This window comes from Pongo abelii, chromosome 9 (genome assembly GCF_028885655.2).
Source record: "Pongo abelii isolate AG06213 chromosome 9, NHGRI_mPonAbe1-v2.0_pri, whole genome shotgun sequence".
Taxonomy (NCBI): Eukaryota; Metazoa; Chordata; class Mammalia; order Primates; family Hominidae; genus Pongo; species Pongo abelii.
In genome coordinates this window covers 1,308,844-1,326,025 of record NC_071994.2, presented here as the reverse complement: position 1 = coordinate 1,326,025, position 17,182 = coordinate 1,308,844, and the positions used below count along the sequence as shown (strand labels likewise).

The 17,182-nt window shown below is 62.3% G+C and overlaps 1 protein-coding gene across 15 annotated transcripts in view; it reads right to left on the bottom strand.

The window, feature by feature from the left end:
* The window catches only part of BRSK2 (BR serine/threonine kinase 2), a 70,779-nt gene extending 58,910 nt beyond the window's left edge, over positions 1-11,869 (bottom strand). For 14 of the 15 annotated variants that reach the window (XR_008510971.2, XR_008510970.2, XR_008510975.2 and 11 more), the window contains exon 1: positions 9,530-9,676. Coding sequence is in view for 9 of the 15 variants with exons in the window: in XM_054524091.2 (XP_054380066.1) it covers positions 9,530-9,620 (91 nt within the window). In the remaining 6 variants the exon portion in view is untranslated. Of the gene's footprint in view, positions 1-9,529; positions 9,677-10,953 lie in introns of those variants that run through there. The other variant, XM_054524092.2, reaches the window with a different exon arrangement.
* Between the last annotated feature and the right edge of the window lie 5,313 nt (positions 11,870-17,182).

Sequence of the window (17,182 nt, the reverse complement as noted above, 5' to 3'; positions counted from 1 at the left end):
CGGAGAACAGAGCTGACGGGGGCCCACTCCTCCCACGTGGCATCTGCCCCCCAAGACCACGTGTGTGACACACAGTGAACGTTCCAGAATGTGTGGCCCCAGGCGGGCAGGGCATTTTGCTGGCCCCGTGCCTGGCTTGGTGCTGGCAGCGTTCGGTGCCCAGGAAGGATGTGGACGGGTGGAAGACAGTACCCACGGCCACTATACAGGGTCAGGGGCTATGGAAGAGGAGGCCACCGCCCAGGATCAGGGGTTATGGAAGAGGAGGCCACCGCCCAGGGTCAGGGGCTATGGAAGAGGAGGCCACCGCCCAGGGTCAGGGGTTATGGAAGAGGAGGCCACCGCCCAGGGTCAGGGGTTATGGAAGAGGAGGCCACCGCCACCCCAGCTCTCCAAGTGGGGTCCCCCAACCAGCGTCAGCATAACCTGGAAACTCCTGAGAGATGCAGAGCCCAGGCCCACCCCATGCCCGGGCCTCCGCGGAAAGCTGAGGCTCAGGGCCCCTGGGAACAGCCCCCAGCCATGAAGCAGGCGGGAGACTGAGTCCACGGCCCCACGCAGAGCCCAGCGCCTGCCCACGCCCTCCTGCAGGGAGACTGGGCTGGCAGCGGAGGCCCAGGCCTGGGAAATGTTCTTTTAAAGTTAAAATCCCAGCATCTGACTGGCTTCCTGCCGGTTTCTAGAAATCAGTGCTAATTTCTCAGGGTGATAACGGCCCTTTGGTTTTCAAGAGTTTCTCTGTTATATGTGCAGACCAAATGTTTACAATAAACAGTGCCTGGGACTATTTCTGCGTAACGGAGGTGGGGGGTGTTGCTGGCGGCTATGGGCGGTGCTCGCCAGGCTTGGGGCACTCTCCTCTGCTCCCATGTGAAAAAGCCAGGACCTGGAGCGAGGCCTCCATCCCAGAAAAGCCTCGGGAGCCACAGAGCTGGGGCTCAGCCACCACACACCCCAGGGTGCCAAGGAAGAAGGAGGCTGGGCCCGATGGCACCGGGGAATTTGGTCAGGCCCAGAACTCACTGCTCCCCCGTACCCCAAATCCCCCATGTCCACCCGACAGAAGGCAGGGCCACAGCAGGCGACATGGGATGTGTCCGGGGTCACTGTGGCAGCAGAGAGACGAGCAGGACAAGCTCCTCACCAGCCCAGAGCCCTGGGGGTTCAGCCGCCAGTTTGAGACCCGAGGGACGGTGCGACCCTGGCATCCCCAGCTGACCGGTCCGGCCTTGCCACAATCCCTATCATGGCTCACAGCTCACGGCTCCCCTCTCACTGTCCCCAGCAGAGAGAGCTCCACGAAAATCCCATCGGCTGGGGGAAGGCAACACAGTGACGCCGTCTGAGCTGCTTCTCCCCACCCTCGGGCATCCTGGCCCACAAGCCATCTCCCCTCCTCGACTCTGTCCCGAGGCTGACGCTGGCCCCAGTGGCAGGGCCAGGCCCTGGGCTCAGTCCCGGCAGGCACAACCCCCTGGCACCATCCCACCATCCTGTCCAAGCCACTTCACCGATAGGGAAACTGCGGTGTGGACACAAGTGACCACTCAGCCAGCGTCTGGAACCAAGTACCCTGGAGGTGGCCCTGCCCTGGGGGGCCTGCCCACAACAGACAGCACAGGAACGTCCTGGCCAGAGACCCCCAGTCACAACGGCTCTGTGGCTCTGGCCTGGGGGTGGGGCTGCCTGCCCAGCTCCTTCCTGGCTGGAGGTGCCTGTGTGCTGTGGAAGGGACGGGGTCATTCCGCAGCCCCCTGCAAACCCTGAGTGCAAGAAGTCACCACGGGGCTGGCAGAGGGACCCAAAGACCCAGGACGGCACAGGACGAAAGCCAGGGACGGCCGCGGGTGCCAAGGGCCAGTCCCTGCCCCAGACACCAAAGGCAAGCGGAGGGGCTGCAGGGCTCCAGGCTCCAGGGGACCCCATGCATCTCCTGGTGCCTACCAAGGACCTGGGTACACCCAGGCCCCATCACAGATGAGCAGGAAGGAAGCTTGAGCACGGGGACCAGGACTCCTGAAGCCACACCAGCAGGGTCTGCAGCCTAACCCTGGGGAAGGGGCTGCCTTGGCCTGTGTGGACTGGGGCCACCGCCTCCTGCCTGGATGCCTCAGGGCTTGTGTGGGAGTGGACCCTCTGGCCCCTCGGCCTGGCTGGCCCTCTGTGCTGCCCTACGCTCTGCAGAAAGTTAATGGCACCAAGGGGCTGCACAGGGGGCAGCTGAATGAGCCCCCATCTGGCCACCCCAGCTCTCCGAGAACCCAGCTTTGGGGCTGCCTATCCACCCCCTGTACCCCCAGGGGGCAGGGCCAAGGCGCCTGACATGGCCACCCAGGCCACCACCCTTCCCGGGGCAGGTACCACACCTATTACCTCCGTCCGCACAAGTTAACTCTCGGACCCAGGGCAGCAACGTCACCCCTGCCCGGGGAAGCAGCCAATCAGGGGCCCAGGCCAGCCCCAACCAGGCAGCTCAGGCAGCAGCCGGCCCTGCAGCTGATTCAGGGTGCCGAGGACATGGGGCCTGACGCCAGCTGTGAAGAGGGGCTTTCCCTCAGCATGGAGGGCCACCAGGCACTGCACCCCCACCCCTATCCTGACCCCTTCTCCCGTACAAAGGGTTCCCGGGGGCTCCTAGGCCAAGCCACCCGCAGAGGCCACATTCCTGGCCAGGCAGGCTCCCTGTGCCCCCGCAAACCACCCACCGCTGGACTCAGCCCGACATGCAGCCATCCCCGCTGTATCACGGGGATCATGCAGGCGGCCGTCCAGGCGCCCTCCCACCCCTGCCCGGGGCCGGAAAGACCAGCCTGCCCTCCAGGGCCCTGGGCTCCAGCTTAAGCCAAGTGGGCAGTGATGGCACAAATGCCCTGGGCACCTCTATCCCCCTCAGGCCAAGGTGCCCAGGACTCCCACCAGCCCTACCCAGCCCCACCCCAGCCCAGCTCCAGCCCAGGAGTGTCCATTCCCCTCAGCCAGCACCACGAGGCTGCCATGGCCACCCAGGAAAGGCAGCTCTGTCCTCATAGGATGGCACCCCCAGGGCAGACAGGACCCAAGCTCAGCCCAAGGACGTGGCACACAACGAGGAGCACGGTGCCCAGAGAGACGCATGCCAACCGACGGGACCTTGCCATCTGCTGGGGGTGGTGCTGTCACTCTCCAGGGTTCAGGGAGGAAGCCAGGCCTAGCCTGCAGCCCAGGCCCCTGGGGCAAAGCAGCGCAGGGCAGCCACAGCCTCCGTGGGCCCCGGGACTGAAGGCAGAACGAGCCTGGGAAGCTGGAGGCGTCCAGGAAAACGAGGAGTTTCTCTTTAACAGCGGGACTTTCGGGAGCACTGCTCTGTGGGTGGGGCCTGGCCCCCAGCTGCTGGGCCCAGAACACTGGCCCCTCAGAGGCGGTGGAACAAGGCCTGGACCTGGCGGGCCGGGCCCTGAAAGGCAGCCGGCTTGGCACAATCCATGCTTTGTCCCTGCAGCCTCTGCCCCAGCCCAGCCTCCATCTTGTCCAGAGCCCCAGGCAGCTGGCTCAGGGCAGCCTGGCCCGGCGGACATCCCTGGGGTGAGGCCTTGGGGAGGTCTGTGGGCCGCTTGGTCAGCCTGGGCTAGGACCTGGGGCTTGGGCCTGACACAGGCACCAGCCCTACAGGTGAAAGCAGGGCTGCCCTGCACAGAGGAGGTGGCGGGGTGCCATTAACTTCCTGCGGAGCACAGGGCAGCACAGAGGACCAGCCATGTGAGCCCCAAGGGGCCTGACAGATGCTGGTCTGCCGTCCTCCTGCCCCGTACGGTATTTCCAGCCATTGGAACCTCGCACAAGCTTCAGGGAAACCCCATTCTACACTCAGGGGCCCTGAGGTCCCAGTCCTTCCACTTCCGAGGTACCAGGGTCCAGGTGGGCTGTCCAGAGCTGAGGGCAGGGCCCAGAACTGCACAGTGATGCCCCACAGTGCTACCATCTAGGCACAGCCCCGCACAGGTGGATGCCGGCAGCTGGCAGTCACGGGGACCAGCCCGCCTCCTCTCCTGGTGCCGGCTGCCCAGCAGGGCTGCTGACTTCAGAGACAGCCTGACCCTCCCCAGGTGCCCAAAGAAGCTAGTGTGCCCAGTGAGGACTAGAAGGCACAGAAGCCCTCAAGCAAGTGCCACCAGGTGATGGCGAAGGGGCCTTCCCGACAGCTCCTCCTGGGCGCCAGTGGCCGACGGGGAGGTGCAGCCCACTAAGGCTGTTCCCAGGGACTGGGGTCTGACCTGCCCTCGGGCCAGCCTGGAGGGGGTCTCCTGTCTGCTGCAAGGCACCCAGAGCGCTGGAGCAGGGTGAGGCCATGATGAGAGGGCCCGGGGTCACTCCGCAGACGACTCCGGGGGTGAGAACCAGGAGAGCTCGCTTAGGCCCAGGTTCGGGAGCTGGTCCGAGCAACCCTGGTGTCCTGGGGTACAGGCCTTGCTGGCCCCACGCAGTCCTCGAGGTGGCTGGGAGGGAAGAGGGACTAGGAGTGGGGGACGTGGGTGGAAGGGAAGAAGGACCAGGAGTGGGGGACGTGGGTGGAAGGGAAGAGGGACCAGGAGCGGGGGACGCAGGGGTCCACACACACCTGGCACAGCGACAACCTTAAGACACTCCCAGCCACCCTCAGAGCAAGGAAGGGATCTGGCCACCTTGGCAGCCAACAATGGTGGGGACCCAGAGGCCCTGGAGCTTTGGTCGTGGGTAGCAGCCACGGCGCTTGATAGTAGCCCCAGCTGGGCCTGCGTGAGATTTGCCAGAAACAGATCCCCTTGAAGCCTAGGGGCCAACCTCGCATCACAGCCCTGGCCCTGCATTCCCGGGTGGTTCTGGACACGACTCCCTGCTCAGGCAGATGGTGGAGCAGGCGGGACGGCAGCCAGCCATGGTGACTCTGGAAAGCCCTCCCTGGCACAGCTGGGGGCGGGCGCACAGCCTGGCCTTGAGGCTTCCACATCCAGGAAATCCACAGCGTGCACGCACCTTAGCAGAGCAGGGCCAGCACGGCCAGCACGATCAGGGCCAGGTGGTGCCCTCTGCCCAGCGTGTCTTTTCCTGCCATTGCCAGTGACAAGGCAGGGAGACCCATGTCAACAGGGACACACACACCTGAGGTGCCCAGGGCCACAGTGGGTGGTGACAGGACAGGGGCCTAGGGCTCCCGCCTCCAAGGACCCTCCCACCCCCGCCTAGGGGAACTGCTGTCCTCACCACCCGGAAACTCTGTGCCAAGGGCCCTGACGGACACTCAAGGCCAGCTCTCAGCTGGAAAGGGGGCTCCCTGTGGAGGGCATACAGGGCAGGAAGACGCCAGGGGCAGCATCTTGAGGCCTCCACCCTGGCGCAGTCACTGACATGGCGCCCAGCGACACCAAATGGGCCTTTCCAGGGACTTCAGGGGGCCGGGGAGACTTCAGATGGGAGGGCTACCCACCATGCTGGCTCCCCGGGCCCTGTGCACGGCGCCCCTGAGAACAGCGTCCTGAGACCTCAGCTTGTAGAAACCCCATGCAGGGCAGATGAGGGGTTCAGCCCAGCCCCAGGCAGCTGCCGCCCTGACAAAACAGCTGGGGTCAGATGGCCAGGGCCTGATATGGGGAGGGCTACAGAATCCCCGGGGTTTCACAGCAGACACCCACGCTGAGTCCACCTTCACCTTCATGGCTGGGGAGGCTGCCGGTTCCTGTCTACCCATGCGCTCTCCAGGCTCGGCCCTGCACAGCCCATCTCCAGGGGCCCATCTCCAGGACCCATCTCCAGGGATCCATCTCCAGGGGCCCATCTCCAGGACTCATCTCCAGGGGCCCATCTCCAGGGACCCATCTCCAGGGGCCCATCTCCAGGGACCCATCTCCAGGGGCCCATCTCCAGGACCCATCTCCAGGGGCCCATCTCCAGGACCCATCTCCAGGGATCCATCTCCAGGGGCCCATCTCCAGGACCCATCTCCAGGGGCCCATCTCCAGGGACCCATCTCCAGGGACCCATCTCCAGGGGCCCATCTCCAGGGACCCATCTCCAGGGACCTGCACACCACAGCCAGTCACTGCCCATCCTGCTCAACTTTCTAAACAGACCCCATCTCAGGCCAGCTTCCTTCCCCTCCACAACTGCCTCCAGCTTCTGGGCCTGGGGTCATCCCCAGGGTCTCCCCGGCACAGGCTCTCCCTCCCCTCCCCTGTTCCATCTTCAATGGCTCCTCCCATCCCAGGACCCCTCTCCACCCTGGCAGCCACCAGGGCTCAACCTTTCTAAAGGCCATTGAGAACGTGGAGGGGATGTCCCAGGTCCCTGGCAGCCTAGGGCCCTCCCCCACGCCATAGCAGGTGAACATTGCCAGGTGAGCTGCAGGGCAGCCCCTCATCCTATCTCCTTCGCTCCCTCGCAGGGAGCCCTATCCCGGCCATGTTCCTTTCTCCCACCCCCCAGACAGAGGATTCCCGAAGGCAGGCCCCTCATCATCCCATGCAGCCCAGCCGCCTGCCCCCAAGAACAGCTCCAAGGGCCCGAGGTTCTCCAGCTCCTCCCACAGGGCCTTCCCAGGCCTCCCAGATTTCAGGAGCTGAGCTGAGGTTTGGGCAAGAAGGTGCCCTGCTCTGCGTACTGATGGGGCACAGGGACAAAGGTGCACAGGGACAAAAGCCACCCAGCCCGTGCCACACACCCTCCTGGACCTGCATGCCCCAACTCAGAGTGTCTGCACCCTCCAACCTCCACGGTTGCCCTTGCTGGCAGGGACTGTGTCTCAGCATCTCTGCAGGGGTCAAGCTCAGATGAGGCTACACAAGCCTTTCTCAGCCCCGAGAAAAGCTGGGGCAGCACCTTTGCAGATGGGTTCCCACCCCGACCCCAGCCTACATCCCCCCAAGTCTTGGCCAGAATCCACCAAGCAGCTGGTGAGGAGGCTTCCACAGCTGCTCAGTGCTCTGACGGCTTCACCTGGTGCCTGGCACCGGCAGTAGGACTACTGGAGGCGACCCCCATGGCCACCAAGGGGAGCTGTGCACAGGATGCCCCATGCAGAAGGATGACCCTACAGCCACACCGGCCCTGCAGGAGGCACAGAAACAACAAGACAGGCAGGTGCCGTACAGGTGAGACGATGGAGCGCTCCCGCTGAAAGGCACAAGAAGACAGCTGACTGGACCCTGCGGCGTCTAGAAGGGTGTCCTCCAGGCCCTGGGCTGGGGGGGTGCAGGGAGCGCTGCGTGGTCTCCCCTCCCCACACGGCTAGACTCCCCAAGGACAGGTTTGGGACATCTTTGACCCACCGTCCAACAGGCCCTAGCTTGGGTCAGCCGGGTGGAAGGGCTCTCGTGGCACCACAAGGCTCACTGCCACTGCCACTGACCACCTCCCTCTCAGTGCCCACCTCGAGTCAAGCAGCTCCTACTTCCAAGGACTCAGGCAGAGAGAGAAGATGAACAGAGAAGGCCAAACAAAGCTGCCAGCCACAGACACGGGGAAGGGGCTGGAGTCGCGTCCACACCAATGGCCCCCCAAGCAAGGCCTCCACAGCTCCCCTGTGGCCAGGTCCTGGAAGGAGAAGCGTTCTCAACGGCAGGATCAGACTGTCCTCGGGTGGTGGCGGCCAGAAGCCCAGCCTCCCGTTCTCCCACGGAGGTTTCCTGGCAGGAAGCCTATCTCCCTCTTGAGCTTGGGACCTGGCAGCTCTCCTGGCATCTGGTGCCAAGTGGCCCAGCACACACACTCCGGGCCCCACCTCCACCCAACTCCTGGTGACCCTTCAGCAGCAGCAATGGAAGACGCACAGAAATGGTGGCCTTCTCCAGGGCCCTCCCGGTGACACGCTTGCGCTCTGCCCGTCAGAACTCGGGAGAGAGGGGCCACTTTGTGCCCCCCCTCGAGCTGTTTTCTAAATATCTCTCTCAGCACGTTGTAGACACACACAGCCCATCCTTTTGTATTCATTACTGTTAATTACAGTGGAAACCTCCCGTAATTAACTGCCGCCAGCAGAACTCCATGAGGAGTGGAGACAAGCCCCTACCCACCGAGGCCGCGCACAGCACATAACTCATCGTGTCTTCACTTACACGTGGATGTTTCCTTATAATAACATTTTATTGGAACCGTAATTGGATTATCTCACTGACTCCTGCATCCTGCTGCCCTGGGCCCCTACTTCACCATGGATTTCACACACTAGTTTTTCTTTCCGGGAAAGACGAGAATTTTGAACTCAGGTGACATGGGCTGAATGCCACCTCCTTCTCCAACCCAGGCCGCACCACCCCACCTGCCCAGGCCCTGCCCTGTGGCCAGGGGCCCCTCCGTGACGTGGCGGGTGGCGGAAGGCTGTGCACCCAAGGCGAGGCGGCTCCCCTGAACCCCTAGGTCCAAACCCCTTCCTGCAGCTCTGCCGTAGTTACATCACAGCCACGGCCCTCCCCCAAGAGCCTGGGCCTGGCCCACTTTCTTTCCCCAACGCCACCTCCCAGCTCCTCCTCTGTGCAGCCGTGAGGGGCTGAGCCTCCACCCTGCACCAGCGCCCTCCTCCTCCTTCCCTCCACCCCTGCCTGCCCGGGTCTAAGGAACTTCTCGGATTGGAAGGGAGAGGCAGTGCCGTGGGACCTCGGGGACACCAAGAGACAGGCCGGTCCTGGGAGAAGAAAGAAAATGGCTGAGCCCCAGCCTCCACAAAGGCGACTCTGTGAATGCGCCTGACCAGATGAAGGGCTAGCCAAGCCCAGCGGGCCGGGGAGAGTTGGCCACATGCGAGGGTAGCCGGGCTTGCCTCTGGCCTGGGTTCGGCCCCGCAGGGACCCGGCCTGTTCCCTAGAACGACAGCCAGGCCCCACCGGGAAGACCCCTCCACCGGCAGGCCGCGGGGCCGCTCCGCGGGTCAGGTCCCACGCACTTCTGGTCCCAGCACCAATGGCCTCTCCCTGCCCCGGGGGAATGCAGGTCACAGACACTCCGCTCGCCCGAGCCGGAGCCGGAGCAGCGCAAGGCGCTGTCCAGCCCTCTGCAGGTCCCCGCACTCTTCCGCCCCCACCGCGGAGGGAGATCGGGCCTGCCCGGAGGCCCCGGTGGCCGGCGCGCGGAGGTGGGAGTCCCGCCGGGGGCGCAGCTGCTCGGGCAGAACGCCTATTAGCGCGGCCGCGGCAGACGGCAGATGGGCGCCCGCGCGGCCCCCTCCTCCCGCGGCACAATGGGCCCGGTCGCTGGGGCGCACAATGCGGCCCGGGCCGCGCACCTGCAGCGGGGCCCGAGGGGCGCCGGCCCGGCCCGGCCCGTGCGCCCCTGTCCGCCTGCGCGCGCCGCGCCGCGCCGCGTGTCCTTGGGCCGCGCCCGGCCGACCGCAGCCAACCGGCCTGCGGGGTCCGCGGCGGAACCGGGGCGCACGAGCGGACGGGGGCGCACGGGCCGCCCATTGTTCGCGGCCGGGGCCCGGGCCGGGCCTGCGGCTTCGCGGCCGGGGCCTCCGTCGGGCGCCCCCCACCCAGCGCGCTGCCAAAGCGGCCTCCCCGGCCCCGGCCCCCGCCCCGGCCGCACGCACCTGTCTGCCCCTTGCCCAGCGTCTTCTCCAGCCGGTAGGGCCCAACATACTGCGCGTGCTGCGCGCCGCCGTCCTTCCCCGTCGATGTCATCGCTCCGGGGCCCGGCGCCGGCCAGGGGCGCCCGGGCGCGCGGGCAGGGAGGGGCCGCCCAGCGTCCGCCCGCGTCCGCCGAGCGCCGTCCGCGCCGACCGGGCCGGGGCGCCCCCGCGGGCCCCGCTGCTCCGCGCCGCCCGCGTCCGCCCGCGCCGCCGCCCCCCGCGTCCACTCCGACGCGGCAGTCCGAGGCCTGGCCCGCGGCGACGCCTCCGCCTCGTCGAGAGGACAGGGCGGGCGGGGGCACCTGGCTTCCGCCGCCGCCGCCGCCGCTGCCGCCGCCGCCGCCGCCGAGGCTCGCGCCCCGCGCCCCGCGCCCCCAGCGCACGCCCGTCCGCGGCCGCGCAGCCGAGCCGAGCCGAGCCGAGCCGTGCAGCTGAGCCGAACAGCCGAGCCCAGCAGCCGAGCCGAGCCGAACAGAGCCGAGCCGAGCCGAGCCGCGCAGCTGAGCCGAACAGCCGAGCCCAGCAGCCGAGCCGAGCCGAACAGAGCCGAGCCGCGCAGCCGAGCCGTGTAGCCAAGCCGAACAGCCGAGCCGAACAGAGGAGTCGAGCGGAGCTGAGGGGAGCCGAGCCGAGCCGGGCCGCGCAACGGAGCCGAGCCGACACGAGCCTGTACGAACGCAGAGGGATGCGGCGGCGGCGGCAGCGGTGCCCGCGCCGGCCAATCAACGCCTCCCCACCCCGCCCCGCCGCTACGAGCGCTCGGGGAGACTCGAGGGGGCGAGGCGAGGCCAGGGCGAGGCCGGGACCCGGGAGCCTCCAGCCCGCCGGCTGCCACGTCCGGTCCCACCAGGCAGCAGAGCTCCCGCTGCCGCCCGACCCGCCCTTAAGGCGCATCCCGGGACGGAGCAGGCAGTGGGCCCATGGCGAGGGAGTGCAGATGGCTGCCCTGGACGGGGGTTTTACCCTGCAGGGCGTGACTCCGGGTGTCCCAAAGAGTTACCCGCCCCTCGAGGGGGTGCTGCACGCGCGGGGGATGGGGATGCTGCCCTGGAGGGGGGCGAGTGTTGCATGCGGGGCGGGAGTGCTGTACTGGGGAGAGGTGCTGTATTCGGGGCAGGGGTGCTGCACACATGGGGGGTGCTGCACGCCAGCGAGGGGCATGCTGCGCTGGAGGGGGCAGGTGTTGCATGCGGGGCGGGGATGCGGCACACGTGGCGGGGGGGCTGCATGGGAGTCTGTGGGGCTGCTGCACGCGGGCGTTGTCCAAGCAGTGATTGTGCACCCCCAAGGAGGACGTGGCCCTCCGCCTCCACGCCCGAGGGAGAAGCGACGGTTTTCCCAGTTATGCCACAGTGACCTGCGCGGCGCGGAGTCAAGGAACTCACCTGGGATCCGGCCGCAGCGCCCTGGCGCCTCCCGGCCCTTGCTACCGATCCCTCTTTCAGGTTGAGCAGCTGGGCAGGGGCTGCTGGGAGCAGCCTTTGGAGATCTAAACACAGGCAGCCGAAGAGGCAGCCAGACCTGGACGGACCCTCTGTATCTTTGCAGAAAAACACTGGTATTTCCTTAAGCCCGTGCTGCAGAAGGTGGTGGGAGGGGAGAGGTGAGGGAGACCCGGAACGCTGCAGAAGTGGGGGTCCCAGATCTTGCCCGTGTATGGTCTGTGGGCAAATTTTCCCCTGCGGGCTCTGCCACACACTGCTGCTGACCGTGGCCCGCTCCCCACCCTGGTAAGCCCGTATGAGCTCAGGAAACTGCGAGGTCTTCCCAGTGCGCTCTCCTGCTCTTTGGGCTGTCTGCATTTCCAGCTGGGGAAGGGGAGTGGGCCCCAAAGCGCCTGTCCATTCTTGGCCTGCACCCCGCCCCCCCCCCCCCCGCCCTGCTTCCCTTCAAATGCTGTGGACTAAGGGTCCTCCCTACCCAATTCTGGGGCCTCTGAGCATGAGCAGTCAGGGCCCCGCCAGTGGGGGCAGGGGAGGAGGGCTGAGAGCATGGGACAGAGGCAGAGGGCACCCCCCTTTCCCCCGCTGCTGCTGCTGTGAGTGGTGATGGCAGGCATTTTTAGCTGAATGTAGACTGTTAGGGACCTCCAGCTGGAGAAACTGTCAAGCAGTGAGGGTCTGGCTGGAGGCTGACTGCTAGTGGTCTGGTCCAGGTGCCAACAGAGGCCAAGGGTGTGCAGGAGACTAGGAGAGGGCGTCAGGCCACAGCCAGAGGGCAGGGGCACTTGACCCGAGATGCCCTCTCTCTGCTGCCACAGTCACCTGGCCTCCCAGCCTGCAGCAGAGTCACAGGCACCTTTGTGACATCCTCAGCAGCATTTTGCCCTATTGACCGTTTGCATCCGGCTGCTCCAGTGGCCCAAATTCTTGCTTTCTTCCTTCCCACTTCCTTGCCAGCCTGCATCCCTCTCCCACCCCTGGCTGCAGCCCTAAGGCCTTTTCTTCCCTGTCTGTGTCTGAGCAGCCTATGCCATCGGTGGCCTCTGAGGCTCAGTCTGGGGCCTCTCTTCTGGCCCCCTGCCTGTCCTCCAGGCGCGAGAGGCTACTCAGCCTTCAGCCTCTCAGTGCCTATCCTCAAATCGCCCTCCCAGCCTCCCTCAGCCCTGCTGTCCCCTCTTGAACGTGCTGCACAAAAAACCCCAGACTCAACACCTCGATAGCACGCCGCACCCTCCCTGCTCCCATCTTTGTGGGAGTCAACAGGATGACTGCCCATCCATCCAGCGGGCCTGGTACTGGGGTGCTCCAGGAGAGGGTGTACCAGGGTGTGGCCAGCCAGGAGGTGCTCACGACTGTGATGCCACAGCCCTTGGTCCCCCTCTGTCGCGTGTAAGGTGGGAGCAGGAGCCCCAAGGGAGCCAGGGCTCTTGAGCACGAAGGTCTGTTGCCCGAGTTAGGAAAGGGCCCAGTCTCACAAAGACGTCCGGGCCAAGACTCACCGGTGGAGCCCACCAAACACTAATGGAGGAAAAGCACCCCGCTACACAGACGCTTCTAGGACACAGAGGAAGACGGGCCACTTCCCAGCTCCTGTGTGAAACCACCATCACCCTGGTGCCAAAACCATACAAGGACATGACAAGAAAATTAAAGTCCGCTCAGGAGCCTAGACACAAAAATTCCTTAACAAAACATCAAATCAATTCCAGCAATATATAAAAAGAACACATATGACCTTGTGGAGCGTACCCAGGAATGCAAGATTAGTTTAACATTTCAAAATCAATTGTCATTCACTATTAGCAGACTGACACAGAAAAACCACACGTGGGTCATTTCCACAGACGCAAGGAAAGCATTCAACAAAATTCAGCACTCATTCACGACAAAAACTCTCAGTAAACCAGGAGGAGAAAATTCGAATCTATTCTACTCCTGCACCGCCAACCCAACAAAGGGAAACTACAAAAACCCACAGCTAACGTCAGGCTTAGTGGTGAGAAACTGAAAGTTTTTCCTTGGGTCAGGGATGGGGCAAGGTTGTCCATCATCATCACTTATTTCAGTGTTGTGCCAGAGGACATGCCGAAGTAATGAGGCAAGGAAGACAAAATTTGTACCAGTTGAAAAGGAAATTTATTATTATTATTATTATTATTATTTTTTGAGATGGAGTCTTGCTCTGTTGCCCAGGCTGGAGTGCAATGGCCCGATCTTGGCTCACTGCAAGCTCCACCTCCCGGGTTCATGCCATTCTCCTGCCTCAGCCTCCCAAGTAGCTGGGACTACAGGCGCGCATCACCACACCAGGCTAATTTTTTTTGTTTTTAGTAGAGACGGGGTTTCACCATGTTAGCCAGGATGGTCTCGATCTCCTGACCTCGTGATCTGCCCTCCCTGGCCTCCCAAAATGCTGGGATTACAGGCGTGAGCCACCGCACCCGGCCGAAAAGGAACTTTTAGGTGATCTTTATTAGAAGATAACATTAATGGCCGGGCAGGGTGGCTCACGTCTGTAATCCCAGCACTTTGGGAGGCCAAGGCAGGCAGATCACCTGAGGTCAGCAGTTCGAGACCAGCCTGGTCAACCTGGTGAAACCCTGTCTCTACTAAAAATACAAAAATTAGCTGGGCTTGGTGATGGGCACCTATAATCCCAGCTACTCAGGAGGCTCAGGCAGGAGAATCGCTTGAACCCACGAGGCAGAGGTTGCAGTGAGCCGAGATCGCACCATTGCACTCCAGCCTGGGCAACAAGAGTGAAACTCTGTCTCAAAAAGAAAGACAAGAAGATAACATTATTGTCTGCAGAAAATTCTAAGCTACAAACTGGTACTAAAACGAATAAGCAAGTTTACCAAAGCCACAGGGTACAAAGTCAAAAAAAGGTCAATTCTATTTGTGTGCTAACCATCAATTAGAAGTTGAAATGATGAAAACAGTACCACTTACAAAGAGAATTTAAAAACCATGAAATACTAGGGGTAAATTAATCAGAATTTGGATGAGACCTGTACACAGGAAACTATTATATCTTTTTCAGTATATTGAGTGAGACTTAACAAGGCCTAAGTAATCGATTTAATTTTAATTTGATTTTTTAAAATTTTCTCTTTTTTTTTTTTTTTAGAAATTGACAAGCTGCCAGGTGCGGTGGCTCATGCTTGTACTGCCAGCACTTTGGAAGGCCAAGGTGCGAGGATAGCTTGAGCCCAGGAATTTGAGACCAGCCTGGGCAGCATAGCAAGACTCCATCTGATATAGTTTGGGTATTTGTCCCCACCCAGACATATGTTGAAATGGAATCTTCAATGTTGGAGATGGGGCCTGCTGGGAGATGTTTTGGTTACGGGGTGGATTTCTCGTGGCTTGGTGCTGTCCTTGCAATGGTGAGTATTTGTGAGATCTGGTTAAGTGGGTGCCTCCCCTCCCACTCTCTCTTGCTCCCGCTTCTGCCGCGTGAGACCCCTGCTCCCCCTTTGCCTTCCGCCGTGATTGGAAGCTTCCGGATGCCATGCTTCCTTTACAGCCTGCAGAACCATAAGCCAATTAAACATCTTTTTAAAATAAACTACCCTGTCTCAGGTATTTATAGCAACACAAGAACAGCCTAACACACTATCTCTATGAAAAATAAAAATAAAATAGCCAGGCATGGCTACACACCAGGACTCCACACTTGTAGTCCCAGCTCCTTGGGAGGCTGAGGTGGGAGAATTGCTTGAACTGGAGAGATGGAGGCTTCAGTGAGCTGCCATAGAGCCACTACGCTCCAGCCTGGGCAACAGAGTGAGACCCTGCCTCAAAAAAATGATGACAAAAATTTAGAAGACGCACAGCACCTCGAACTCTCAGACGTTGCAGATGGGAGTGCAAAATGATGCTTTGGGAACCAGTCTGTCAGTTTCTTATAAAATTAAACACACCGTTACCATACGCTCCAGCAATCCTGCTTACAGGTATTTTCCCAAGAAAAATGAAAACTTACAGCCACACACAACTTGCATGCAAACGTTCATAGCCACTTTATTAGTAACAGCCTAGAAGTGGAAAGAACCCCGTTGTCCTTGGGTGATGACTGGACAGACAGGCTGTGGTGCACCCACACGGGGAACACGACTCAGCCGTGACAGCAGCGGGCTGGGGAGTGTGGCCGAGATGTGGGCAAATCTCAAACACATTAGACCAAGTGAAAGAATCTGGCCTCAGAAAGCCATGTGCTGTATGATTCTATTTCTCTGACATTATAGAAAAGGCAAAACTGTAGCTAGAAGGCAGAAGGGTGGCTGCGGGTCCAGGACGATAGGAATTCTCGCGCATCCTGATGGCTGGGTCGTTTGCCGAACTCATCGAATCACATTCGTACAATCTTACTTCAGTAAAGCTGCACAGCAGCTCTTCTGAGCTCCACCCAGAAGAGCCCATGGTCCACACAGGGAGACACACCTGGGTGCACCGGGTGCCCTGCCGACCACAAGGTCCATGGCAACCCAAGGGGAAGCCCTGCCTGTGGGTGGGTGGGTGGCAGGGGGAGGGCTTCCTGCAGGAGGCGGCTCCAGCTGCTTGAGGATGTAAGTGCAGGCCAGTGGACAAGTAGGTCATTGAGGCCGGGCTCAGTGGGTCATTGAGGCCAGGCCAGGTGGCTCATGCCTGTAATCCCAGCACTGTGGGAGGCTGAGGCAGGTGGATCACCTAAGGTAAGGAGTTCAAGACCAGCCTGGCCAACATGGTGAAACCCCGTCTCTATTAAAAATACAAAAATTGGCCTGGCACGGTGGCTCACGCCTGTAATCCCAGCACTTTGGGAGGCCGAGGGGGGTGAACCACGAGGTCAGGAGATCAAGATCATCCTGGCTAACACAGTGAAACTCCGTCTCTACTAAAAAAAAAAATACAAAAAAAAAAAATTAACCGGGCGTGGTGGAGTGTGCCTGTAGTCCCAGCTACTGGGGAAGAGAATGGCATGAACCCGGGAGGCGGAGCTTGCAGTGAGCCAAGATAGCGCCACTGCACTCCAGCCTGGGCGACAGAGTGAGACCCCGTCTCAAAAAAAAAAAAAAAAAAACAGCCGGGTGTGGTGGCGCGCACCTGCAGTCCCAGCTACGCGGGAGGCTGGGGCAGGGGAATTGCTTGAACCCGGGAGGCAGAGGTTGCAGTGAGTCGAGGTCGCACCACTGCACCCCAGCCTGGGAGACAGAAAAAGAGGCCATCTCAAAAACAAAACAAAACACAACAAAGTGGGTCATCGATCACGCAGGCCTTCCTGGAGGACCCCAGGGGAGAGGAGGATACAGAGGGGGTCACCGGATGTCCCATCTCCATTGCCAGCCTAGAAGTTTCCGGCCGGCGGGGGTGGCCTTTGTTTCCAGGCACTGGCCCTCGGGAGAATGTGTGTCCAGAGGTTGTGAGGCTCTGGGCGTCAGCTGGTGTCTCCCGTCCCCCTCTGGCCTCCGCTGCTGCGGAACTGGAACCACTGACGTCATCAACCTTCTCTCCCTCCCCTCCCCGCCACCCCCGCTCCTGGCGCCCCGGCCCGGCGGCGTGTGTCTCCCCGCGCTGAGGGCTCACGGCGCCATCCCTTCACTCACTCACTCCACGTTGCCCTAATCCCCGCACCGGCACCAGGGATTAAAGACGCTGTCCCAGCCCCTGCCCCAGACTGAGCAGGCGCACGACCAATGACGGGGCGCCCCGCTAAGCAGCATCTCCGAGCTGCGGGACATGCTCGCGGCCACCGGGAGCTGGGCCGAGGGCCCGGGGGGAGAGGGCAGGTGGCACGGGTGGGCAGCCGGCCTGCAGTCGGGCGCATTCCTGGGGCCTCCCAGCGAGCCTCACACCCCCTCCTGGACCCGCCCCCTTCACCTGCCTGAGAGCTGGGCTTCCTGCGCCTGCCCCATCCCTGATCTGTCCCGTCTCGCTCACCAAGGTAGCTGTGTGGAGGAGGAAGAGCGGCCGCTTTCTTGGTTGCCAGACCATTCACGGACATCAGGGGACACCTCTGGCCCAGCCGTCGGAGCAGCCACCTCCTTCCCCACTGGCAGGGCCTCCCTGGCTGGCCCAGGCTGCCCATGACTCGGTCCTGCAAACAGATCCCCCACTACCCTGGGGGGCCTTAGAGAGGCCACCCTGCCCACGGCCACACCTGCCTCTGTCCTCTCTGCTCACACCCCGC